This window comes from Phyllostomus hastatus, unplaced genomic scaffold, assembly GCF_019186645.2.
Source record: "Phyllostomus hastatus isolate PE091 unplaced genomic scaffold, TTU_PhHast_1.1 phas_contig_34, whole genome shotgun sequence".
Lineage (NCBI taxonomy): Eukaryota > Metazoa > Chordata > Mammalia > Chiroptera > Phyllostomidae > Phyllostomus > Phyllostomus hastatus.
In genome coordinates this window covers 31,981,059-32,008,766 of record NW_025333857.1, presented here as the reverse complement: position 1 = coordinate 32,008,766, position 27,708 = coordinate 31,981,059, and the positions used below count along the sequence as shown (strand labels likewise).

General features: G+C 42.1%; 1 protein-coding gene across 5 annotated transcripts in view; it reads left to right on the top strand.

Annotated features, from left to right (window-relative positions):
- Nucleotides 1-8,193: 8,193 nt before the first annotated feature.
- The window catches only part of CEMIP2 (cell migration inducing hyaluronidase 2), a 75,957-nt gene continuing 56,442 nt past the window's right edge, over nt 8,194-27,708 (top strand). The window contains exons 1-2 of one of the 5 annotated variants that reach the window (XM_045840237.1): nt 8,194-8,941; nt 26,972-27,314. In XM_045840237.1, coding sequence (XP_045696193.1) covers nt 26,984-27,314 — 331 coding nt within the window. In that variant the 5' untranslated portion in view covers nt 8,194-8,941; nt 26,972-26,983. The other 4 variants (XM_045840236.1, XM_045840238.1, XM_045840235.1 and 1 more) reach the window with 4 other exon arrangements.

The following is a 27,708-nucleotide window of genomic DNA, read 5'->3' as shown; positions in this document are numbered from 1 at the left end:
GTCTGAATTAGAATAAATATGTTCATTAATAACATTAAGTAACTTTAACTGTATGCATGTATGTACCAGGTACTCTTCTAATTGCTTCACATTTAACTCATTTACTGTCATAATAGCTCTGTGTTGTGGGTCCTATGAGAATCCCCTTTTTATGGATAACAAAACAGAGGCATAGAAAGCTTAAGTAACTTTCCCAAAGTCACACAGCTGAGACTTGATCTGAAATGGTGTGGCTCCAGAACCCTTGTTTATGAGTCTTTAAAATTTTTTAAAAATTGATTTTAGAAAGAGAGAGAGTGAGAGAGAAACATTAGCCTGTTGCTCTATCCATTCAGGCATTCATTGGTTGACTCCTGCATGTGCCCTGTCCAGGGATCAAACCTGCAACCCTGGCACATTGGGATGATGCCCTAACCAAATGAGCTACCTGGCCAGGGCCCAGCTTATGTGCCTTGGTTGGTAGCCATTTTTATATTAGGAAGGTCTAAAAGACAGACAAGAGTGAAATGCTTTAGAAGGTAAATGGGAACTTAGAGGCTGAACTCAGAAGCAGGTTTGATTTGTGGCATCATCTACTGATTTAAATAATTGCCTTCCATTTGGAATTTGGTGTCTCGGGTCCACAGTCCGGCCTCGAAGGGGGCTTCCTTCTTCCCCGATTGCAGCGCCCAGCCCATTCAGCCCCGCTCCCTACTCACACCAGCTGGTTCTCTTGTGTGGTTCTTGGAAGCAAATGTCCATTTTCTTTCCTCGACACATCATTTATTAGTTTCTTAGACTGATTCAACTTACCAACATATTTTTTCACTTAAGTGTGGTTTTCTTGGTACAGTTTGGTTTCTAGCTATTTATCTCTCTAATCAGTCTGCTAACCTGGGAAATCACAGTTGCAGCTCAAATCACAAACAAGGGGATAATTTCCTTAATACATATAGAGCTTTTACAAATCAATGAGAATAAGAACAACATCACAGTAGAGAAATATGTGCAAAGACACTTATCCTCAATTATTATTGGAGAAATATATGATGAAGTTACTATGTCAAAGGTAGGTAAATATCTTTCTGTCTGTATTTATATCTGTGGTCATAAAGTCTGCTGGTGAGGCAGTAGGAAAATAGGTATTCTTCTATGTTGCTCTTGGTAAAATACATTGGCATAGCCTGTATGAAAGACTATTTGGCATTTACCTATCAAAATCATAGATGCATATACCCTTTGTTTAGGTCAGAGTTTCTCATCCTGGGCACCAGTGACATCTGGGGTCAGATACTTCTTCGTCTTGTGCATTGCAGCATGTTTAGCAGCACACCTGACATCTATCCTCCTGATGCAGGCAGTACCCATACCCACAGCATGACAACCAAAGTGGCTTTCAGAGATTACTAAATATACCCTGGGGGACAGAATTGTCTCCAGTCAAGAACCACTTGTTCAGGTTTCTTATTGCTGCATAACATCTATCCTAATCTTAGTGGCTTGAAATAACAACTCTCTCATTTGCACATGATTCTAAGATCTGGATTGGGTCCGGCTGGGCAGTTCCTCTGTTATTCTTGCCAGTAATCACTCACATAAGCTGCATTTATTTGGTGAGGCAGATGAGGCTGAACTTAGCTGGGGTACTGAGATGGCTGTATTTTCTCTCTATCTATGTTTCCAGTCTTCTTTCCCTAGACCTGGTCTCTCTGTATAAGAAGAAAGTCAAGCCTATGGCCATACCACCCTGAACACGCCTGATCTCATCTGATCTCGGAAGAAGAAAATAAAGACACAGTACTGTCTTCCTGTGGTTTTCCAGTAGGGTAACCAGATTTTTTTTACATGGTAACTCAGGTCTTCCAAGGACACAAAAGTGAAAGCTGATTGGCCTTCTTAAATCTGTTGCATATTTTCGGCTAGGCATTTTTTTCTTTTCCTTTTAAAAATGTTTTTAATTTGTTCAAATTTATTGATTTTGAGAGAGAGGAAAAAACATCCACCCATTGTTGCACCCATCCATGTACTCACTGGCTGATTCCTGCATGTGCCCTGAGCAAAGATCTAACCTGCGACCTCGGTGAATCGGGATGATGCTCCAACCAACTGAGCTACCTGGCCAGAGCTCAGATAAGCAATTTTTCTACATTTCTATGCAAAGTGAGGAATCTGCCCAGAAAATTCTTGGATCCTTATGAGTTTTTCTTTTTATTTGGCAACTGGATAAGACCAGTTCAAGCAAAATCATGCAAAATGTTTGCCATTGGCTTTCCTGAGTCCACAATGTTCCAAGCCTGGATTGCCTGGTCCTCAGGGTATAATCTGCTTTGGCCCTTCCCTTTTACCATGATAACTGATATTTATTCTCAAAATTCTGTTCTCCAGGTTGACATCCTTTAGACTTTAGCTCAGCTATCACTTCCTCTGTGTCCTCTGACAACATTATACAGCATTTTCTTTCTCCCACCCCAGCTGCAACAGGTGGCAACAAGCACTTGTGCAAGTGCTTTGAAGCCTCTGCTTACATCAGCGCCGTTGTTGCATTGGCTGAAGCAAGTCATATGGCAAAGTCCTGGGGGAATGTGGGAGGGGACCTTACAGGAACATCGATACTGAGAGGTGTGATTCATTGTGGGTCATCAGTGTCACTTCCATCATATGCATTATTTCTAATTTTATTTATCTCCTGTACAGAGTCTATCACAATTTGTATTATCATTTGCTAACCTGTTTCTCAGTGCCTTCTATTTGAAAGAGGAATGCCTACTGAAGTACATTAGGTTTGCTGTCTCATTTGATTCCAGAATCTATCAGTGTTTGGCACTCAGGGCAACAGTGTTTGTTGAATAAGTAACAGTTCAGAGTTTTCTAAGCTGTGTTAGGCTGATTTACAAAAAGACTGGTTTTGATGTGTCCACTGAAAGGATTGAAATTCCTCCTCTGGTTTTCAAGCACCTTGTACATTTTAACAGTGGTTTTCTTTCTTTTTTTAATATTAAAAATTTAAAAAGATTTTATTTATTTATTTTTAGAGGGGGAGGGAAGGAGAAAGAGAGGGAGAGAAAAAGCAATGTGTGAGATACTGTACATTGATTGGTTACCTCTCACAAACTTCCATCTAGGGACCTGGGCTGCAACCCGGGCATGTGCCTTGACTAGGAATCGAACCTATGACCTTTGGGCTCACAGGCCATCACTCAATCCACTGAGCCACACCAGCCAGGGCTAATTTTTTTTTAATAGCAAAAGTAAAATGAGTCATCATTAGCAATTCTTTATAAAAGAATTTTTATGCTGTTATAGTTGTCCCAATTCCCCCCTCCCCTTTACCTCTTAAGAGTGATTTTCTGAAAATAATGCCTCAGTTTAAAAGTGTGGGAAATTCTTACATCCAAACAGAACATAAAATCAGATTTTCTACTTTTTCCATTTTTAGTGTTTTTCATTGTACTCTTAGAAACTTGGGGAACATTTGATGACTGTTGTTAGTACTTCAAGTAATCTTGATTGTCTTTCAGAGTAGCCCTGGCTGGTGTGGCTCAGTGGATTGAGTGCTGGCCTGTAGAGCAAGGGGTCACTGGTTCCATTCCCAGTTAGGGCACATGTCTGGGTTTCAAGCCAGGTCCCCAGTAGGTGGTACACAAGAGGCAACCTCACCTTGATGCTTCTCTCCCTCTTTTTCTCCCTCATTTCCTCTCTAAAAATAAATAAGAAAAATCTTAAACAAGAAAAAATCCAAAATAGTCTAATATCTTTTAATATCTTTTTTTTTAAGAGATGGATGTAGAAGATTTGTGGAATTGAGATGGACTGGTGGTAACTCCTGACAAGTTAAGTGGATTTTTGAATCAGTGGTGATCTCAAGTTTCCTGGAGACCTTTTCAGTATGGCCCTGATACTGCAGGGATATATTATTTCTTTCTTTTTTTTTTAATTTAGTTTTTAAAAATAACTATGAAAAATGCAGAAAGCTTTTATATATTTTGGGGAAATTTGACAGCTGTGAATTTATACAGATAAGGTACTCCTAATCTTACCTTTCCTTTCTAATTGTGTACCTTTGAGGAGCATACAGATTCCTTAATCTGTCAAGGTAAAGTGGATTTATGCTTCTTTGCTGGTTGTCCAGAAGAGAGGAACAATAAAGAAGGGATAAAACCCAGGAGATAATGGATGACTTCAGGATAAGGGTGTTATTTTAAATTAAAATCCATATACATAACCAACTTCCTCAATTTTTATACAGATTTACTATTTTTAGTACACATTTATAGGTGACTATAATAAAGAGATGCTGCATTTCTCAGGTGTATTTCTTCAGCTTATACATGTCATACAGCAAACATAGGATAGTGGTGGCAATACTGCATGCATCTCAGGCATCATAAAAACAAATCTTAATCCAAAATAGCAGCAACTTTGTTCTAGCTGAGTGACTTCAGGCTACTCATTTCCCTTCTCAAGGACAGTGTCCTCACTGTCCTCAACTGTGAGATGAGACAACTGGGGACATGTCCCTTTGGATCTTGGGTCTGGGTGGCAGCAGCAGGCTTTAAAACCACTCCTGTAGAGATTCCTGTTTGGGTTCTTAAAATAGAAAAATACCAAGGGTATTTAACTTAAAAGTTTGTGAAGATGTCAGATGGGAATCAGGAATCACTTTTTTCTGAGAAAAAGGCCATGTTTTCGAATGAGAAAAAGGGAAGAAGTTTAATTCCTACTTACCTAATGAAATTTAGAGGCCTAAGATAAATAAATATTTTCCCTGTCTCTGAAATGACTGTGTCAGAGTTTTAGCTATATGAGAAATGCTTACATCATACTTTAAAGCCAGTAATCAGAAAGTTTAACCGGAAATATGCAGCCTTCCTAAGAAGCAGATAAAGTGTGAGAATGAGGTTAAGTTTGTCCTTAGAAGGACATAAAGAAGAGATGGTTTTGTAGATACTCAGCTGAACCACAGCAGCAGAAGGTCACACCAATATTCCTGATGTTACTGCACTAGGTCAATGGGGGAAAAATTATTCCAAATCTTTTAATAAAAGTGAGGATGGCAAACAGCATATTAACACCTTCCTAGTGAGTATTAGTCACCTGGAGAATCATTTCCACATCCATCCACTCAGTGTAACAGGGAACAAGTATGAACAGGAAAACAGGATTCAAAAACAATCTGTTCAGACCCTCATGGAATGCAATACCAGTAAGAATCAGTAAATCTTACAGCCTGAGGGGAAACAGGAAGGGAAAGAGTGGGTGATAGTCAAGTGAAGTTTTGTCTTAAAAGGGGTTGAGCTAGAAAATTCAAGCAAGCAAAGGTACTAAAGTGCCAAACACAGAGGCGCACAAACTCTTTCCAAATCGTTTTATTTGGTCCTTTCCCCTCTCCTGAAGCCTCTGCACATGCCTTTGTCATCCACTCAGCAAGGAGTGTCACTCTGCAAAGTGAGGATTTAGCCACAAGTGAGGTTCCATCTTGAATTTCTTAATCTTCAGATGCCCGCTTTACCGGCTGTGAGGAGGTGGGCAGGATGGGAATGGCCGGGGTAACACCCATTTACTAATCGTTGCACGATGTGGAACAGTTGTAGCAGATGTGTGTGCAGGGCCATCAGGGATGAGGGGAGGCCCAGGATGACCCTACAATGTCTATGGGGTGACATTTAATATAGTTCTCAGGAGATGAAAAGGACAGTGGCAGGGATGGCACAGGGCTGGGCCAGTCAGGTTGTGGAATGGGAGAACTGGCATTTTAGAGAGATGGGGAAAGGGAAGCACACGGACAGCCAGAGAGGTTTGAAAGAATAAGACATGTTTGGAGTGAGGCTGCTGTTTCTTACTTCCATTTCCTTTGGGTGATGCTCACTGCACATTTCTCATGGCATTCACTCCCAATCTAGATCCCAAGAGCACTCGGTTGGTTTTCTGTCTCCACTGAAAAAGTCATTTCGAGTGTAACCTGATACAGGACTCCAATTTAGCCAGTCATAGAGGACTAAGGAAGAGGTCACCAGAGGCACCCATAATATAGTCTGCTCAGCACTTGTGGGCTGTGTAGCTAAGCTCCTTACAGCATTGTCATGTTTAATTCTCATAATGACCACATGGAGTTGGTACTGTCATAACTCCCATATTAAAATGAAGAAACTGTGCCAGAGAGCGGTTAGGCATCTTTTTTCTTTAAACTTAAGACTTTTTAAATTTTATTTTTAGAGGAGAAGGGAGGTAGAGAGGGAGAGAAACAGGCTGCCTCTCAGGGGCCCACTAGTGGGGGCCTGGACTGCAACCGAGACATGTGCCCTAACTGGGAATTGAACCACTGACCCCCTGGTTCACAGGCCAGCGCTCAGTCCACTGAACCACACCAGCCAAGGCTAGGCATCTTGTCTGAAGTTCTATAGCTAGAGAGCAACAGATCCTCATTCCAACCTAGGCAATCTGTTCCAAGGGTGTCAATTCTGAGCCAGTATGTTCTTCTGCCTCAAGACTGAGCACTGCCACCACATGGAAAAAAAATCGGATAAGTATCCTACTTACCCTGAGTCTTCTCTGCTCTAACGCAGAGTACAGCACAACAGTGACAGTGTCACATACTGTGTGAGTGGATGACACGGAGATGCGCTGACCAGATCTGCCTTTAAGGAGGGACATGCTGCCCAGGTCTGAGTACTGCTGAGAGTGGACCCTCTTGGGGACCATTTCAGCTGCTGAGTTTCCTAGTCCAAGGTCATGCCAGTTCCCAATGACTGATTTAGGATGGTCTATGAAAGTTCAGTCATGTAGGCCCAATAATTCTGAAGGACTGTGCTGGCTCCAGAGCCTGTTGTTGGATCCACACTACAGCTCAAGGTCCCCCTCTGCCCCATCCTGCTTCCTGTCCCTCCTTCTTCAGGTGTCTACTTCCTGGGTATATACCTTAATGGACATACTGCCACTGGGTCTCAGAGCCTGCTTTCCTGGGAACCCACTGGTGACATTAATTTCACTGACCAGAGAAATCTTTGGCCACTCACTTAGCTCTATCTCCTCTGTAACTTCCTTTCACATAATTTTTCTTGGTTTTTTCATGTTCCTGTTAAATATCTAAAAACAAAAATTTCTCAAACGTAGGCTACACAAAGATTCATTCACTTTTTTTATGTTAATATACTCAGAGCAGTTCTAGGTTCACAACAAGACTGAGCAGAAGGTACAGAGATTTTGCCTATATCCCCTGCCACCTTCCCCCATGAATAGCCTCTCCCACTATCAATACCCATTTCCCTTGGTTTTGCTGATAGAGGGCATGGAAGTAAGAACCCTTCAAAACCAAACGTTTTCATTAAAAGACTACATGTGAACTTTTAATTGTTATTTTTAATGTTTGAGGGGTTGACACGATTCCAATAGGCGCTTGCTGTGGGACTTTAGGCAGGATCCTTAAGCTTTTTGAGTCCCAGTATCCTTGTCTCTAAAATTGGAATAATGATTTTTGAGAGGATTAGATAACATCCCAAGTCCAAGCAAAGTGCCTGGAACTTAATAAAAATTCATAAAACAGACATTTTAATGTGAATTCGGCACCACACTGGCCATGGGGTGTATTTGTTTCCTGTGGCTGCTGTAACACAAAAAATAGGTATTTATTCTCTCATGCCCGGAGTCCAAAATCAGTTTCACTCAGCTGAACTCAAGTTGTCAACAGAGCTGTTCTCTCTTTGGAGGCTCTAGGGGAGAATCCTTCCTTGCCTCTCTTCCAGCTTCTGGTGGCTGCTGGCATCTCTTGACTTGTGGCTGCGTCACTCCAATCTCTGCTTCCATGGTCACCTGACCTTATCTGTGCGTGTCAAAACTCCTCTCTGCCTTCCTTTTATAAGGATACATGAGATTGCTGCCAGTGCTCATCCTGATAACCCAGGATAATCTCCTCAAATCAAGATCCTTAGTTAAATCCCATCAGCAAAGACCCTGTTTGCATATACTAGAATATTTCCAGATCCTAGGATTAGGATATAATACCTCGGCTGGGGGATGGGGGCTGTATTTTTCGGCCTACCATATGGGGTGACACAATACCTGTCCTGAATTTTTTTTTACATTTTAAAGACTTTATGTATTTATTTATTTAGATAGAGAAAAAACATCAATCAGTTGCCTCTTGCCCATGCCCTCCTGGACCTGCAACCCAGGCACGTGCTCAGGCCTGAATCAAACTGGCGACCAACGCAAAACCAACTGAGCCACGCTGGTCAGAGTCCTACCCTGTCTTTATAAGCCATGTTCCTCAACATTTCACCCTTGAACCACTGAAATCGTCCCTCCCAGTCTGTCATTGAAAGCCATCTTCCCTATTTTTAAAGAACTGTGCTCCCTCTTTCAGAAGGGACAGTGGTTCCCAAATTTGGGTGTTTCTTTAAGGTCTTACCACTGGACCGAGTTGCTATTTTCGCAGGTATCTTTCCAGGGCTTTAATTCGAGAATGCTCTTTAGCACTGTTTCTCAAACTTACATATTCCAAGCCCCTCTGATTCAGTAGGTGCGGGGTCTGGGAATCCAACATTTTCAAGATGCTCCAGGGAGCTGTTATCGCCAGCTAAGATTTAGGAACATGAATTCCTACAAAGTCCTGAACCAAAACGCTTGAAATAAGAAATTCCTCTTGTAGCCTGCGGGGTGTGTCATGGTTACATGACTGAGCTTTTATTAAAAGGAAAAAAAAAAACATTCTGTAAACGGAACAATCCTATCTGTACAGTACTTACTGAAAGAGTTCCCTAGCAGGAAAACTCCCAATTCCGAATAAAATAAAGGGTGATGACGGCCCGGATTTGGCAATCCTGCTGCTGCTCGTGGGTCTGACTGATCAAGCTCCGGCCGCGCCCTCAGCTAGAGCCAAGCTTTTCCTTCCTAAGAGCAGATCCTCGAGGGGCGCGGTGGTGGTGAGCTGTGCTACCCCAACGCCGGTGGGTGCGTCCTTACAGAGGTAATCAGGCACTGGGGTGGGCCGGGGAGGGGCTTTCAGCGCCACCCCTGCAAGCCGCAGCCATTCCTGAGTGGCGCGGGCAGGGGGCGTGGGGAGACGTAGGTGTATTTATTCTGACATTAGAACAGTGTGCCGTCAGAGCTGTCCGAGGAGCTGTCCTGACCGGGGAGCTGGCTTGCTCTTCCCAACAGGCTAAGAACCCAGCGTCCTTGGTTGGCCAGGTGGGGGCGGCCGTGATGCTGTAGCCTGACGAACTGAAAATATGCGGGAGTTGTGGAAGTCCCTTTGGGGATGACGGGGCGCAGAGTTAGGCTCAGCTGGGAGCGATGAAGGCGCGGTGTCCAGCTCAGCCGTGGGGTCAGGCGGCCGCGGCGTCAGGCTCAGCTGGGAGGTAATAGGAGCGCACAGTCGGGCTCACCTGAAGGTGATGCGAGTGCAGAGTCAAGCTCAGCCGGGAAGTGATGGGAGCGCTGGGTCAGGTTCAGCCGGGCCAGGGCCAGCGGCACAGCAGGGTAGGAGCTCGCAGCTGCAGCTGCAGCTTCGGGCGCTGGTTAGGAAGCCTGCCTGGGCGGCGGTGCGCAGGAGAGAGGTCCCTGGGGGCCGCAGAGACTGACTCTGAGTGCCGTAGCCCGCAGCTCGTGCAGAGCCGGTGTGGCGGGAGGAGCCCTGCGCGGCTGCCGCCTCCTCCGGCCTCAGGCTCCTCCTCTCCCTCCACCTCCTCCGTCCTGCCTGCTCGCCTCCCGGATCCGCAACCCTCGGCCCGGGCGAGCAGGGTAGCTTGTCTGGCTGGCGGAGGCTGAGCGCGACCTTAGCAAGCCGCGGCGCCCGCCGACCAGGGACAAGCGCGACTCCTGGGAACGCGCTCGGCCCGGTGCTGCCGCCTCCTCCCCATTGTCGCGGGGACGCTCGGGCCCGCTCCGCCGGCGCTGCGATTCTCCTCCTCTTCCTCCCGAAGGGGAAGGAGCAGGAAAGCGGTGCAGCTGCTCCGGTATACATCGAGCCGAGGCCCCTGCCCCGGAGGCTAGCGACTGGAAGAGGGGGCGGAGGAGGCGGAGGGAAGGCCGCGTCACCCCAGGGAGGACAGTTTCACCTCCAGGCTGCGGCTGCGGCTGCGGCTGCCAGTTGCGTAAAAGCAGCGGCGGCGGCCGAAGGCGCCAGGGCTCAAGGGACTCCCTGGCCATGGAGAGGAGACCCGAAGCCGAGGACGCCAAGAGCTCGGCTTGGTCTCTTTGGACCTCTGTGTAGGCACCTGAATTAGCCGACGCTAAACCGGAGGGGGAAAGGTAAGAAGAGATGGGGCCACCCGCCCTCCGCCCCACCTCTCTTGCTGCCCCCTGGGGGCCACTGTGAAAACCCGGACTAGGAGCCCCTCTCCACCCCCAGCCCCCCCGCACCTTCCCTGCTCCCGGCGGTTTGGCTTTTGGGCATTTCTGCTGAAGTGGAAACCATCCTCCGGCTCCCCCCACGCCCCCGCAGCACCCTTCCCCCCTTACCGCCGCGCGCCTCCTTTCCCCTCTTCGGATTAGGAGTAACGAGACTACCCCTTCACTATAAGAAAGCGTCTTTGGGAATCTTTGGTCTGTGATTTCTTTCTCTCCCTCTCTCTTTTCATTACGTTTAAGGGGAAGGAAACAATGGACCTTTGAAAGTGTGTGTGAACAGCCTCAAACTTTCTGGAGAGGGCTGGCGTGGAGGAATAAACCCCACAGGAAGCCGCCTACAGTGAAAGGTTGATGGAATGTGTGTTGCAGAGTCTCGGCTTCAGTCCGCGCGCGCCTGTGCCTTTGGGGTGATCTTTGTCTTTTTACTATTCCCTGGGGTTGGTGGGCCCTCGCCCCCACCTCTCTTTCTGTTAAAGCGAGGCTTTAAAATCGTGTGCAGCTTAGCACGGGGCACCAGCCTCAGCTTTCCAAGGCAGAGTTGTGAGGTCTTGGCAAAGTGGGGGGAGGGACCCTGAGGATCCCAAAATAATGCAGTTAATGCTAGTTGCTACATCCCTTGCGGTAGAACCTAGGACCTGACATCCCTTGATGCTCTCTGCTGAAGGTTGATGTGTGTCACCAGACCTGGCGGTGGAGCAGAAGTCTCTCACTTAAATTCTCTGCGTAACGTTAGGAAAACAGGCTTTGATACATGTCCCCTTTCTTCGGCAGTAAGGGTTAGGAATAGAGTACTTAATGATAAGAACTTTCATTATGCATAGGAGCCACTCACTGGCCTGTGTTCACCCTTCTTGCTTGGGGGTGGCAATGTGATGTTGCATAATTGCACGTGTAGAGCCTACGTAGCTGTCTTCCTGACCTCTTACCAGAACAAAGTGAGAAGAACTTAGAGGAAGGGGGTTGGAGGAAGGTTTCACCTGACCTGAGGGAGGGCCTGAATCTTCATGAGAGCCAGGCATACCTGTTGGAAATAACTCTGTGTTAAAAACAAACACAGTTAAATGCTTCAGCCTTAAGGTTATTTGGTTGGCTAGAATGGAGCTGTTACTGTTTCTTTAACCCTTGAAGGAAGCTTGCTGTTTTCCAAGTGGGTCTGGGCATCATACTCTGCTTGTGTGCCTTTGATTGGCTATTCAAAGGGCTCTTTTGAGGTTTGCATTTATGGGCAAAGCTGAAGAAAGGGCTGTATGTGCTTCCTCTGCTTAGTAAACATTAAGTGCAGCACCTTTTGGTGCTTTACATTAAAATCACTTCCCTTGATTTCTGTGTATCTGCTCTATAGTATCACAGTGCTTGGGAGTGAAACTGGGAAGTCACTTTTCTGGCTTTCAAGTCAGGCCCCCTAATGTTTTTTATCTGATGAATGTGTGTTTACAGGCTCAGATAATTGAGATTGGAAGTGAATTCTGAGTCATCACTTGTTCTACTTTAACAGTCTGTGCCAGAGCGAGCAAGCTGAGGACTAGTCACTGTGTGTGGACAGGGAAGTTGAATCAATGAATCGTACGTGATGTCCCTTGTGACAGCTAATTGAGTAAAGCCTCCCTTCTTGATCTGGCCTGTAACCCACAGATTTTCGGAAGTCTCCGGTTTCACAACTGGGAACCAGAATGGGACAACACCTTATTCATGTTCTAATAGACCTAATCAAGCCTATGTTTGAGCAGCTACCTTGGATATAGAAGAGAACAGCAAGAGAGTCAAGTAGTTGTGGGCCATACTGAAGTTGAAATGCTGCTACTTACTAGCTAGGCACCTCTGGGCAAGTTTCTGAAGTTGAGAATGATGATGTGATGAACTACACTAAAGGAAATTTAAAAATTATTTTTATTTATTGATAGAACAAGAGATAGAGAAATAGAGCAAGCGAGCCATTTGTTATTCCACTTACGTGTGCATTCAATGGTTGCTTCTTGTATGTGCTGTGACTGGGGACTGAATCCGCAGTCTTGGCATATGAGATGACTCTAACCAACTGAGCTACCTGGCCAGGGCCACTAAAGAAAATTTAAATGATCACTATTAAATTCACAGTTTAAGGCTCACTTGGGACACTGTATGTAAATGTGTAGCTTGTAAAGTGCTGTAAAATATGAATATTGCATCATGCACCCTCCCACACACCATCCATTTAACTAACAATTATTCATCACCTATTGTGTGTCAGACTCAACAGAAACAAACTGAATGCCTTCCAGTTCTGTGGCGTGTTCTTGTTGTTTGAGAGGGGGAGTTGGATGGAGTGGTTGAAGCTATGGAGGTGGCAGGGAGCCATGGTAATGTGTGGTGGCTTCCATCTATAAAGGCAGATGAGACAATCTCTGCTATTGAAAAAAATGAGTCTAGCCAAGGAGAAAAGGAAATGCACAATGAGAAGGCCCAGTAAGTGTGTGTTTAGAGTATTATGTGTAGAATGCTTTGAGAACCCAAAGGAGGACCAGAGTTTTTTTGGGGGGGAGAGGGCAGAGGAATTTAGTGAAAAATAAAATTTCCTAAATTAGACAAAATAGTAGGGACTGAAAACTCATCAAAAATACCATTTCGAAATGTAAAGATTAGAGGACTTGAAATAAGAACTGAGTTTAAAATAAGGCTCTGACAGTTGCTAACCATTTGTTATTGGGCAAATCCCCCAATTTTTCACACTTTGCTTTTTCATCTCTAAAATTAGTTTAGAACACTTAATGGAATTCTTTGAGGATTAACTCAGATTTAACCTGCTGTGTATATGATAAAGTACCATACAAACTAGTGTCTTTTGGTATCAGAAGGTACTTTGAAAATATGTTCTTTTTAAATATGTAAATAAATACAAGTCATGATTTAGTTTGATGGATGTCAGTCACAGATTTCTGTTTTGTTTGACTAGTGCAAGTCTTCAGACTTGAGGTTAGCCCTTGTCATATGGTGTTCCTCACTTGTTCAGGCATCCCGGCCTTTGGAAAGCTTTTCATTGCATTTGGCTTGGAGCACTGCTTGGAAGGATGGGCTGTGCAGTGTAGTACATCAGTTAAGAGGAGCTTGTCTGGGTCTGTTCTGTGACTTCCATAGCTTTCCTCTATCCTAGAAAGATGAATATAAAAAAGGAAGAGAAAGCTATGCACTTGCATTGTTGAGACCATAATATCATCCTTGCTAGATGGGTACTAGACTTTTTGGGGTGATCATTTCATTAGGTCTCTAAATGTCTAATCACTGTGTTGAACACCCGAAACAAATAAAATTGTATCTCAGCTGTGACTGAAAAAGAAATTGATAAAATCACCCTAGTTTAACTAGTTTTCTCCATTTGTAAAGAGATGTAATTTTCAACTACACTGAAAGAAATGCTGTTCTCTCAATAATAGCAGCTGCTGTCTAGGTGAAACTTGACTCTCTAAGCACTACTTATTTAACATACGTGCCTTACTTCTTGTCTTGAAATGGACTGAAGCTCATCTGACATTTAATGAATGGCCTTTGGTAGAAATCCATACTCAGATGTTTAAAATTGTCATATTCAATGTGACTTTTCTGGGGAGGAGGGCAGTATGAATGTAACTCAGTTTTCAAGTTTGTGCTACACATGCTGAATCTTAGCATGTAGTTTTAAAGGACCTTAAAAATAATAGTAAAATGAGGAAGTTGAGACCCAGAGAGGCAAACTAATTAGGTAAGGTCATATTGTAAATTAATGGCTGAGCAAGGACAAGAACCCCTTTGTCCCTATTTCCAGTTAGCATTTTTTCCTCTAAAGTACTCTAATTTGTTATTGTTTGGTTTTGTTAGCAATTTAGTTATTTTAATGTTTTAAATTGAAATTATTTGCATTTGGGCTTAGAAATTCATTGCACCCAAGTTTAAGGCAGATACTCTTAACTTTTTTGTTTGGGAGAATTTATGCATGATATGTGCATATAATGGGGTGATCTTACTTGCAGTACATTTTTGTCAAATAAGGCCCTCAGTATAAACTTGCATTTTCTATATATAGTAAAGAAATTTCAAGTATTGTAGAAGTGTTGAACTTTTTAAAAACAAAAAAACCAAGTTCCTGGAAACATTGTTCAGATTTGTGTTATGAATCATGGGGTAGAAGCACATAACAATGTTTGCATGTTCTTTTCTTTTCCTTGTACTTGCTTTAGGAAGCCTTAATGTTGGTTGTCAGGAACTGTGTTTAGCAAATATTTTATTGCATTCCTAAGATGTACAAGGTGGTGTACTGGTTGTTGTGAATAATACAAAGATGAAGGAGGCATAGGGTCTTTATTAAAATGTCTGTTTTAAAAAAAGTGGAACAGACTCAGAAGCAATGTATGACCTAAAACACAAAATTGCTATCTCCAAACAAATCAGTCCTCTGATCTAGTTGGCACAGGTGCTTCGAAATTATTATATTATACTAACCTTTCAGTCAGAGTTGTAACAAGACATTTGTTTTCATGACATGATGACAAGTGATAAACATATTACATTTATTTTATCAGGACTCCATCTTAGTTTGGACAAGAAGTAAAAACCAGGCAACATTGGATGGGTTTTATATTATGAAGTTTGCCTAGGAGAGCTGTGGTAGTCTTAGCTTTAATATGTTTTTAAAAAATGGCTTTTTGCTGCACAGAAGTGTGATCGAATGCTGTTGTTTCCTGGAAGGGTTGCAACGTAAGGCAAGCCATAGTGAGCCACTGAGAAAAGAATTGTCCTTGTGGACTCTGAGTGTGACGTGTGTTAAAACATGTGAACATCTACCACAAATGACACGTCCTGGTTATGTTTGATTACTAAGTTTCTCCAAAGAGTGAAATTGTTATTGATTCGGGGCTCTTGCCTCATTGTTGGGTTGTACTTGGAGATGATAAGCTTTCTGTTGTCCTAACGGTCTCCACCGATAGAGACTCACTTCCCTGAAGGGTGAGTTGTTTCTTTACTTACAATGAGGTTGGAAAACTAAGTAATAACATTAGATTGGAAAGCTTAAGTTCAGCACAAGGACAAATGCCTGATTTCTGTGTCAGAAAGAATGAGAAAAATGAGTTATTGTTTGGTTTTCTTACTGTGGTACAAAGAAACACACACACACAACATAGTATTTTAATGCCATCAGTGCCACCAGTATAAAAAATAAACTTTATATGAGGGTTTAGAAACTATTATACTTCATTAATGCAAAAGATGTGGCTTTAATTATTTAATAGGTGTTGCATGATATCTCTTCCTCAGTCATCCTTGACATCCTCAGACAGAAACAAAGTTCCAGTGATGTTGAGAAGCTTGCTGTCCAGTAGGAAGTAGGCTGTGTATGAATGTATAGCTGAAAGGTCAAATGGGAGGTGAATTGTCTTTTCAACATGGTTAATAACATTTCTCGATGAATGTAATTGCTGCTTTTCCAAGAGCTTGCACTGATTTAGACACTGCCTGTTCTTACCATGTGACCAGCCTTCACAATGTATGGTCAGCTCATGGATAACTTTCCCCAGCTGCCTGGTTACTGTCATCTGAACTTGGCTTTAACCTCAAAGTCTTTCCTCTTGCTCCCTGCTTGTGCTTGCAGCACTTGAGCTCATCACGCAGCCCATTTTTGCATGTCCTGCTGACTGTATTCTTTCCCTGTTGAGCCATGCAAAGTCCCGCCATCGCTCTAGTGCTGAGAATTGCTCGTTCACTGGGGGTCCTGCCTTTTTTCTCTCTGGCATTCTCGAATTTTGAGAAACATCAAGGGGACTGTGGAGGAGGTGTAATGTGGTTCCTTTGGTAGGCCTAGGTTTCATACGACCCAGGAGGACAGGGACTGTGGCTGACTGCTTTGTATTTTGGGCTGGAACTCATTTGCAGGTGACTCTGCCTTCCTGAGAATACAAAGGACATCATGAGACTCTTCCCGCCGCCCCCCCCACACACATTATGGTCACTGTTGGATAGTCCGTTGTCGTTTTAGTGGCAGAGGTCAGTGGTGGATTTTAGTTCACACACACAAAGTAAAGAAACTATTAGGAGTAGTCTGATTATATACATTTGGGGAAGTAAGTTTGCCAGGGCTCTTAAAACTGTAAACTCTGATCCCTTCATAGGGATTTAATAAACTCAGGTGATCAGCTCTTTGGACTCGCCATTCCAGTCTCTTTGCCCCAGCATGCATGGTAATTACTTGTTTACTCGGGTTATCTCTCCACCCCTGCAGTCCTGGCCTTTGAGCTCCTCGAAGGGAGAGACCATGCATAGTTTTTTTGCATTACTAGGTCCTTGTCTCATGGATGCTCAGACTAGAATGTGTTCCCCTTTTGGCAAGGCTTTACCCGCAGTGGTTAGGACTGTATTTAAAATAGGCTGTGTCATAGATATGAGAAATAATAGTACACGTGCGTTCTGGTCCTGGCCCTGCCATTAATAGACACTTTGCTTTGATCCTGGATTGAGTAGCTCTGGATCTCTTCAGTCTGCACATCTCATTATTCATCTGGAATATTTCTTAGTTTGGAAAGCATGTCAAAACACACTCATTATACGTTTCCTATTGTCACTTCATTTTGATGTTTGTATATCACTAGATCATGAACTTTTGGTACATCTGTGCCTATTTATCAAACACATCTCTGCACCCTGCCCTTCCCCCCTCCACACACCTTTTAACATTCTACCAACATAACTTCCCTGGATCTTTCTTCTTGAGGAGTATTTTAAAGCTTTGTCCCTGGTGCTTGACAGAGAATTCAGCACACAGGCAGCTCTGCCCTTTGCTATAACCTTAATTAAATCAGCCTCCCTCAGGTCAGACTTTGGTTTTGGTTCTTTCTTTCAAAGGCCAGCTGCAAGGCTGATGACATGCCTGTGCCTGCCATTGTGTGCCTCTGCACAGCCATCCGTCACTGTCAGCAGGTTGGGGGCCTTTCCGCTGTGTCCTCCCAGCCAGGGGGCCACAAGGGCGAAGGGGATGGTCTCAGGAGAATTGGGAAGGGGAAGAGAAAACAGAACAGCTTTTCAAAGGAAAAAATTAAGGAGAAAAAGGAATCCGAGGAATAATAGGCAGAAAAAGGAAACAAGTGAAAAGCGGGAGACTGGTAGGTAACGTGACCCCCTTCCTTCTCCAGTTTTCCACCCTGAGAAACAGTCTCCCTCCAGTTTTGTTTGCCCTTCAGTTCTTCCTCCCAGAGGCCTACGGACTTTACTCTTTAAAATGCTTTATTTTTGGTGGGGCAGGGAGTGTTAGATATTCTTCTCTGTCACCCTTTCTGTAGACGGTCACACCGTCCGTGTGTAGATCTGTATTCTTTGGCTTCTCCTTCTCTTTTGTTGCCCATGCTAATAATGTTCGCCCGCCTTTTCGCTCCATCAGCCATCTTGGCTTTAGGGTCAAGCCTTGCTTTTCAAGGACATGCTTAACAGACTTGAAAGAAGACAGGATTAGTGAGTTACTTGGTGGTGGAAAAATTAGACATTTGCCTGATGTCCCTGGGATAAATGAGAGAAATAAATGAATTAAAAATATTTCTTAAAGATCACTTATCTAACTTTAAAAACAGGAAAGCATTCACTTAGTTTACTTTGGGCATTAGATGTTATACATAAAAAATTTTTTGTTTTGAGGGCTCCATATTTTAACAGGAGATTCCAGTGTCTTTTGCTGAGGATATATCCACTCTCATGATTATAGCTAACTTGCCAATCTGAATTCCTTTAATACAGATCCATAAGCATTTGTCTTACTGTTTTCAATAAAAGCAAACTCTTAGACTTTTTAGTTAATTTTTTTCCCAAGGATTTACTATCCCTTGACAATAGTTTTCTAGCAAGAGTGAAAAATGAATTAACTGAAAAGTGAATTTCTAAGCAGGAAAAAACAAGTATTTCTAACTTTAAATAACACTTATCCTAACTCACATATTTATTCCAGCTGAAATACTTAGTGGCCAAAAAAAAATTTTTTTTTCAGTAAATTTAGTCCTTTTAGAACTCTGTGTTTGAAATATTTCTTATTTTTCTGTATGATGTTTTAACAGAGTTAGTATGTATTGGGAGAGTTGTTTCCTTTTCAGGGAGGAGATAATGAGAACAATACATGGTGCCAAAGTAGAAGTCTGGTGCATATTGGTGTTTATGTATAATAGTAGTTCAATTTGGGGAATATCATTCACCATATGTGTCTAAGTCAACGAAGTGGAAAAAGAAGGTAGGGGAACGGAACGGAAGTTTCTTGGCCTCTTACCCTTTCACTTCATTGAGAGAGGTTTATAGTGAAAGGTTGGTGCATTCCCCTTCCACCTCCAAACATTGGCCTGCATATGATCAGCTTAGTAAAAGTGACCCAGAATCACTGTAAGTAAACTAACCGTGCAGAGGGTCTGGTTTCTTGGGAACATGGCAGACAGTTGCAGGTGATGGTGACTCATCTTGATTTTGAGAGTGGGAAGGAAAAGACAGAAGGGCTAAGGTAAGTAGGAAAGCACAGTAACTGATAATGGAGAATGTGTCCTGTGCAATCGTGGGAAAGCATTGTCCTATCTAGAGATCCCAGGGTATTTGATTCTTTGGGACTAAGCCTACACAAAGCAAAGCCCATCTCTGAACTAAAGTGAACTTCATTTCCCCCCACCATTTATATATTTTCTATTTTTAAAAAGGTATAGGTTAAGATCTAGTATTTATGCTGAATTTCTTCACAGTGGTTGTAGAAAAATGTATTTTACCCTGTATGCTCTGGGAATAGAATATGTAATAAAATACATTCCTCTAAGCTATATGCAAATGGATTCCCCCTGAAAACTCTTTGTTTCAACATATTTTCTGAAAATTTTTATGTTATATAACTATGTATTTAAATACATAGTATGAAATCACAATCTTCATGAGAATATTGATCATATTTAAATATGTATTTGATAATTTGACAAATTAAAGGTCCTAAAAGCCAACTTTTTAAGTTTATTCCTTACTGAACAGTTTTGTATGATTGAGGTATCGAACACATTGTTTATCTATAACTGCAGGCATGAGCTGAATCTAAAAAACTGAATGAAACATCCTCCCTTCTGGCCCCTCAAAAAACCCCAAGCCTGAAAATCACCTTGATGTTACTCTCTGTTGTTTTTCTCCTAAAACAGGAAATTGGAATTTGGAACCATTCACTGAAAGTTCAAGGCCATTAGGAGTTGGTTAAAATTTTGTTAGATCACAATTACTAGTGATTATGAATGTCTGTCATTGGTGTCCATGATAACCCACAAACACCTCTCTTTCTCGCGTGTTTTACTTTTTGCCATGAGGAGCACATGAGTCAATGTATCATAAAGACTGACTAAGATCTCAATAAAAGATTTTGGATAGTTGTACTGAAACTCTTGTAAAAAGATTGTAACTTGTCAGAACTGTAGGTTGGATACTGTTTTAAGAATTACGTCCTTGATCAAAGAAGAAAAAGTCTTGGTGAGACCATGCCAGCTTCTTGACTATTCTTACAAGCCTGGATTTTCCATTAAAACATATGTTCTCTTAACAAGTGTAGGCAGGATTTAAAAAAGCTCACATGAGTCAACATCATTGCGTTTTCTTTAGGCGTTCAATATGGTGAGGCCGATGTGCATGGCACAGCGTCAGCAGCAAGCCCTCTGTGTTGGGTTGGTGGGGCTGGATGATGGAGCTTGTCGTACGGCCTGCAGGGCAAGTGTATGGAAGTGAATTTGTCTTCTACATTAGCGTCTCAGCAATTAGCAAGAGCATGAAAACTCAGCCCTTTTAAAGAGCCCTTCTTAGTTTTAAGTTACTACTGTTATCTCTGTATTGAGAAGACTTTCCAGACTTTTCCTTTCATCACAGCATTTACTGGCTGCCAGCAGAACAATGTAAAGTGGAGTGGAACATTTTCTTTTTTCCTGTGTGCCTACTGCATTTCATGGTGGTGTTAAAACTGTTAGAAAATATTGTGAAAGATTGAGCTTGTCTAGATATCTTGCTGCTATTTATCTTTTGAATTCCTTTTAGTGGTTGTTAATAATACCTTTTACCCACCAGGTTGCATACTAGGATTGCATTTTGTAAAAATTAATGTGTTGACATTTTTTTTGCTTGAAGTAGTAAATGTTTTCAGTTTTCTCCCAATTTCAGGCACCTGATACAGAGATTAGACAAGTTTCTTAGAGCCTCAAGGATATTGAAGAAGGATTAAATGTGAAATTCCTGTGTGTATATGAGATGTGTGTGTGTGTGTGTGTGAGAGAGAGAGAGAGGGAGAGGGAGAGGGAGAGAGAGAGCATGAGAAACTGTGACCTAAGTTTAGCAAGCATTTATTGAGTACCTACTATGTGTAAGGTCCTGTGAGAATACTAAGATCAGCATTAAGACCTCATCCCTGCTCTTAAGAGGCTAATAGTCAATTGTAGGAGATGGACAAGTCCATGTATTAACTGAAACATAAGGCAGAAAGCAAGACAACCTAATAAGAGTTTTAAACAGAGAGCAGGAGAAAACAGGCAGGAAACTTGTGAAACCCTGAGAAGTTTTCAATGGATGAGGTAGGCACCATGTTCGAAAACTTTAAATAATGAAAATAGCTCAGTTTTCTTAAAAGCATGTTCTTTTTATAGCTCACCCCCCCAATAATCTCCTTTAGTATTGAAATTTTAAAATAAATTCCTTTCTTTGATTACTTATTGTAACATGCTACCAAATAAATTAACTGAATGCTCTTACCACTGTACAGGCCAGTCCCAACTTGAGTTACTATTTGAGGTTATACATTCTTTTATCCAAGTAACAATTTTATTTAAAAATGACAGCAGGTTTTTAAGATGGTTTTTTTTTCTTCTTCTTTTTTTGTGAGGGCAACTGAGAATTAGACAAAAGTACTAGGGTTTGAATGCTTCCCCTTTTTCAGAATTCACATTTGCATTGTGTAAGTTGGTGGAATTTTTTTGTATTCTTAGTAGTGCCTTTTGTTATCTATTTTAACTATTTGCCTAAATTCCCTATGCAAAGTTTTAACTGCATGATTTTATTTTTATTACCAAGACTTTTGGGCTACCACTTTTTATTATTCACAGTAAATACTCACAAGATAACTCTTTCAAGGAACATCTAAATAACAAAAATTGCACTTCAAAACCTTTGTGGGTTTTTTTCCCCAAATTCAGTATGAATGACTTGGGTTATGCCCCTTTTGGATTATGTTTGGAAGTTTACCACAGGCTGTAATATGTCCTAAAATATGTCATTAACTATGGATGTTTCCCTTCTATATAGTATGTGCCTCCCACTAAGAATGATTTAAACAGATTTACCATGTATTAAGTAGAAGCATTGGTCTTGAGTAAAAAATTTTTAAAATAACTAATAGTACTTGCTGTGAAGTCTTGAAAGCCAGAGGAAACTCATACTCTCTCCTCTGTTAGGTTTGTCCTTTGTTCTCAGCATCCCAAACTCAAATTAATGCTACAAATATTAACACCCTTTTGGATTAAACAGTCACTGTTGAGATAGCCTCGGATCCTGACTGTAATTTTCACAGTATTTCTTTGATCAGTTTCACTCTGCCTTAAATCAAGTGATTTCAAATCAAATTTAGGAATTGCATTTTGTGGGGATGCTGTAAATCTTTTGTAGTTTCTTCCACAGGAAGCTCCAGGAAGACAAGAGCTAAGGACCATAAGAGCTCATGATTGCCTCTTCAATGAGTGAAATATCAGTTTTTTCCCATGAATAATTAAAATCTGTAACTAGCAATCAATATATTTTAAAAAATTGTTTCATAGTACTATTCCTAAAGTAAACTCATATAAATTTAAAGTGAAATTCTAAAGCATTGTATTTGTAGTATATATCTTTAAAAATTGTAATAAATTGAGGACATTTGCATCAACTATTTTTTGGTTATACTTAGAAAAATGCTTTTGGATTTATATATTTTTCAGTAAAACAGCTAGTGGGCTCAGAATACATAGGTAGGAAAACATAGTTTTGTAGAAGGGTTATAGGGAAAACACAACCATGATTATTTTTGATTTATTGACATTTTAATTTGGGTGGACACCATCTGACTTTTCTTGGTAGGAAATACCACTTTGTGAATGTGAAGACAAATTACTCCCAGTGGGTTGGTGACTTCATTTAGCCTCTCCCTGCCTTTTATTTTATTGTCGTCCATCTGGTGACACACTGTCTCCCACAAAAGGGCTGTGCAGCCCTTTAAGTAATAATCTTTCTCACCCTGAAACAATGAAGTATCAGATGATTGCAGCCTCAAACAAAAGATTTTCACTCCCTTCAGAGCACAGCAGTCACGATTCCCCTCCCCGCCTGGTGAGGCTGGCACTTAAGAATACCTAGTTCAGTCCTGTCTTTGTTAATTGACGATCATAAAGGGGTCTTTGTTATACTCTTGTTTGTTCCAGCAGGATGTTTCCATTGTTTCATACTGCACCTTGGCACATACGGCATCTTACATTGTCTGGAGCTTAAGCTTCATCTAAACCCTACAAACTGAGTGTTTTTGACAGACACACTGAGAATGTTCTTTGCTGGGTGTGAAATCAGCATCAATTCCTGCTTAGATGCACTTTCTGTCCCCATTAATTTCTAGGTCGTTTGGTTCCTGGGAACACTTATTTGTGGTTTCTTTAATGACCACATTTTGTGTTAATGGATTTGCTGTAGTTTAGAGTAATTTGGAGATACCCATATTACTAGGATCTTATTGTTTTGGCAGGAATGGAGGGGGATTCAGTATACAGGTATTGAATGAAGTCGGGTGACACTTCAGAGACACTCTAGCAGTTGAGGAAGGGAAGTAATGGAAGAGGTTGAACATCATGTTTCTGAACATTCACGTTTCAGGACTAAGAAGCTATTGAGCATGTCTTAATTATTCACACTCATTGCAGTAAGGGCAGTATGTAGCATACTATCTCTCTCTGTCTTTCACTTGGTAAAGAAACAGCAAAGTTAGTAAAGTTTCATCAAAACTTATTCTTTCATTCAAAAACTCACAAGTACTTACTGTAAAGGATATTTAAAAAAGGACTGTCTTTTTTTGTGTGTGTCAGCTGGTTTTAGGTAATAAAAAACCTTGTATAGTCTATTGAACTTCCGCATAAAGAATTTCTGAAGCATTACTGTGCCCTTGCAACACAGTTCTAGCTACACCCTTGCAAAAGTCATTCTTTGAAATTACTGCCTCTCAATTGCTTTGAAAAGCACATTAGTGTGATTCTTAAGAGCCTGAACTACTCTAGAGTAAAAGTGCTTGGGTTTGAGTGCTGGTTCTCCTGTACACTAGCTAATTAACTTTTCTAGGTCTCAGTTTCTGGTGTGTAAAATGAGGATAATGGAATCTACCCATAGATTTGTTGTATTAAATGTGTCAGATGAGTTAATACACATGAAGTGTTAGGGACAGTACCTGGCAGTAAGTGTTCTATGAATGTTCGCTATTTTTTGATCATTTTAACCATAATATTTGAATATCTGCTATTTTAAAAAGGAGTTGGAGGATTTAAAGAGATAATGTGGAGTTTAGACTTTCTCCCTAAATGAATTCACAGTGTACAGTTAAGAGATCATAAAAGTAAAAATACATAACTCCCTTTCCCATGAGATGAATCCAGTGGGGAAAGGAAACACTGAGCATGAGTGCTTGTCTGTTGGAACTTGTTAGGGCCTCCCTGTGGTCCTCATATGACCTGTTGTTACAGAACAGGTGGGGTGGGGGGGGGCAATTATTGGCCCACCCAGGGACACCAAAAACTGTTACAGAACAAGGGGCCAAGGCCAGTGAGGACGATATATTATTACCAAAAGGACCCCCCCAGGTTCCTTATGTCCGCTGCCTTATAGGAAAGACATCTCTCAATGCCAGAGATTTGTGAAAAGGAAAGGAAATGTTTTTTTAATGTTATGCAGACTTAAAGTAGTGACCTAATGTCTTCATTAAAATATCAAAGTCCTTTAGGATACCCACAGATGCCCACAGTGCTTCCTTCTCCCCCAGCCCTAATTCAGGATACTGTAACTCCGGAAAAGAAGCAAACATTTGTGATTCAGGGTCCTGACACCATGAGCTGTGTCACCATCCAGGCAGGATCTCCAATTAATCCAAAGCCATGTGGCACCTTCTCATGGCCTACAGGCAAGAGTTCTTTCACCCTTCTTCCAGGCAAAGTCTCCCCTGCTTCCCAGGCCACATGGCCAAAGGGAGCACCCCAAAGCCATGTGGTCCTCTTCTACCAGAGCTGCAGTGGTCCCCACCCTGGTGGCCAAAACCACATGATTATTCTCTCCACTGAAGCTGCAGGGGTCTGCACTCTGGCAAAACCTTGTTGTTCTCTCCCTCCACAAAGCTGCAGGGATGGGGGATGTCCCCACTCTGGCAAAGCCGGGTGGTTCCTCTGCAATGGCTGCCATGTCTGGCTTTAAATCCCTGTGCCAATCTTCCTCTGTATCCCCATTTCGGACTCCTTCTACAATCAGCTACACCTGCCAGCATTCCTGTATTATTCCAAGTTTACTGGGCTGCCATCATGAGTCCAGGCAGGTGTGGCCCCATGTCATGGAGCCAATCTTGTTCAAGCTCTCATGCAGGCGCTGTCACTCAGGGGACCTGCCCCTGAGTTACGAGTTACATCTTCGGTTGGGGGGGGGGGGTTCCTTCCATCTTCCCTGGCTCAGAGCATGGCTATAGCTATTTAACATATCTATGCAACCAGTTAAAGGTTATATATCTGCTAAATGACCATGCCAGAGGTTAGCTGCAAAGCTGTTGCTGTACAAAGCAGCTTTGCATGTTCCTGCTCCATGTGCCCCTTCCCCCAACTCACACCTGAGGGGGGAAGGGGTGAGGACATCATAATATTTCCTGGACACCTTGAGTACTGGACCCCATCCCAAATTCCTGTTTGGGGCCCCCCTCTTGGCTGCACACTGTTTCACTGTGGGCTTCAATTTGAAGAACTTAGAATAATGATACTCAAATCATGAGTACCTGCTTCTCTGTCAACAGGATATTGCTTTAAAAAACGTAAAACCCAGGGCTCTCTTTGCACCAGCAGAGCCAGAATCACAGGGGTGCAGAGCCCAAGAATCTACATTTTTTTTTAAAGATTTTATTTTATTTATTTATTTTTAGAGAGGGAAGGAGGGAGATAGAGAGAGAGAGAGAGAGAGAGAGAGAGAGAGAGGAACATCAATGTGCGGTTGCTGGGGGTTATGGCCTACAACCCAGGCATGTACCCTGGCTGGGAATCGAACCTGGGACACTTTGGTTCCCAGCCCACGCTCAATCCACTGAGCTATGCCAGCCAGGGCAGAATCTACATTTTTAACAAGCTTCCCTGGTGATTCTTATGCACAGTGACAATTGAGGACATTTGCCATAGAAGAGTAGCTCTCAGCCTAGGTGCTCATTAGAAACATGTTGGGGGTGCACATTTAGAAGGTAACAGGTGCTTAGATCCTGACTTAATTGTTTGAAGGGGGGTAGGCATTAATATTAGCAGGTGACTATAATGTGCAGCCAGCATTGAGAAGCAGGGGTATTAGAAGATGATTAGTGAAGGTGATTAGTAAAGTATAAACAATAGTTTATTATATTAGGTGTTGGTGTAAGAATGTCCAAACCTGTAGAGACTTTTAATAAAAATTTGTTTGAACCAAACAGGACATACCTGGAAGCAAGATTGCAACCGACTGAGAAAAGTTAAAAACACTTTCTAGAATAGCAGTTTGCAACATCTTTCTTACAGGGAATTTTAGAAAGATTACGTAAAGTGGGAGGAAGCAAGGCAGGGATTAGAGTACAGGATAGTTAAAGATTATGTACTCTCCTGAGGGTGGTTTTGCTTGAGGGGCCTGAAAAGAGGCATTTCAGAGGAGTGTGAACCCACATGCACAGAAACAATAGGGCTTGCTTAAGGCAAAGATAAACCTTTCACTAAATAAATTCTGTGCCTGGGCATGAGTACCCGCCCTCATGGAATTTGCTAGTATCTGCCCAGTTAGGAATTTATACTCAGATCCCCTGTAAAGTTACTTTCCTTAGAAAGCCCTTAAATTTTTTTTTCAAATCCTTACCTGGGAACACTTTTGTTCATTGCTTTTAGAGAGAGGAGAGAGAGGGAGAGAAACATTGATGGGACAGAGAAGGATCGAACAGTGGCTTCCTGTATGCACTGGGGATTGGGCATTGAGGAATGAATTTGCAACCTAGGTGTGTGCCCTGACTGGGAATTGAACCCGCAACCTTTTGGTTATGGGACAGTACTCCAACAAACTGAGCCACACCTGCCAGGACTAGAATCTCTTTCTGTCCACACAGGGATATAAGCTGACTTGGTATTTTAAAAAGTCATTATAGTGTTTTCCAGGGACTGAGGAGACGGTAGAAATGGGGTGTTGTTGCTGAAAGGATATAGAGTTGCCATTTGGGATGAAAAAGTTCTGGAAATGGACGGTTGTGATGGTTGTGCACCATTGTGAATGTCCTTGATGCCACTACACTATACACTTGGAAGTTGTTTTAAATGATAAATTTTATGTTGCATATATATACTCCAATAAAACATACTGAATGAAAAGCCATTCCATTCTCACATTTCTGAGCCTTAATTTTTTTTTCTTTTCACAGTGACAGTGTATCATGCATGCCACTAATTCCAGGGGACGCTCCCCTGCTTTCCTGCAACCTCAGAATGGAAACAGCCATCGCTCGTCTGGTTATGTTCCAGGAAAGGTTGTCCCACTGCGTCCCCCTCCTCCTCCAAAGAGCCAAGCTTCAGCCAAATGTCCCTCCATCAGACAGGAAGCCCGGGCCAGCTTTGCTTTCTCACCTGAAGAGCAGCAAACCCAGGGAGAAAGCCAAAAGCAGAAGAGGCACAAACATACTTTCATTTGCTTTGCTATTACTAGTTTCTCATTTTTTGTTGCACTTGCAGTCATTTTAGGGATATCCTCAAAATATGCTCCAGATGGTAAGTGTGTGTGTGTGTGTATAGAACATGCTCTTTTCTTTTGTTTGTTTTTTGAGTTATATACTTTAGTTTCCATGTTACCATATTTTTCAGACTATAAGATGCACCCCTCCCCCCCAATTTGGGAGGAACAATGGTTGTTAATGCTGCTGTTGAGTTCTGTTTATATTTACACTGGTGAAATATTATGTTGTTCATGTTATTAAATATTTTACCACATTTTTTGCTTCAAAACTTTTTTTCTTATTTTCTTTCTCTAAAACCTAGGTGAATCTTATGGTCTGGAAACTATGGTAATTAAATTGGAAAATAGAACATATTCTAGGAAAGGAAAGAAAGAAAGGAAATAGAGTAAGATTAAAAATTCTTTTATCTGAAGTTGGCTCTAACTACC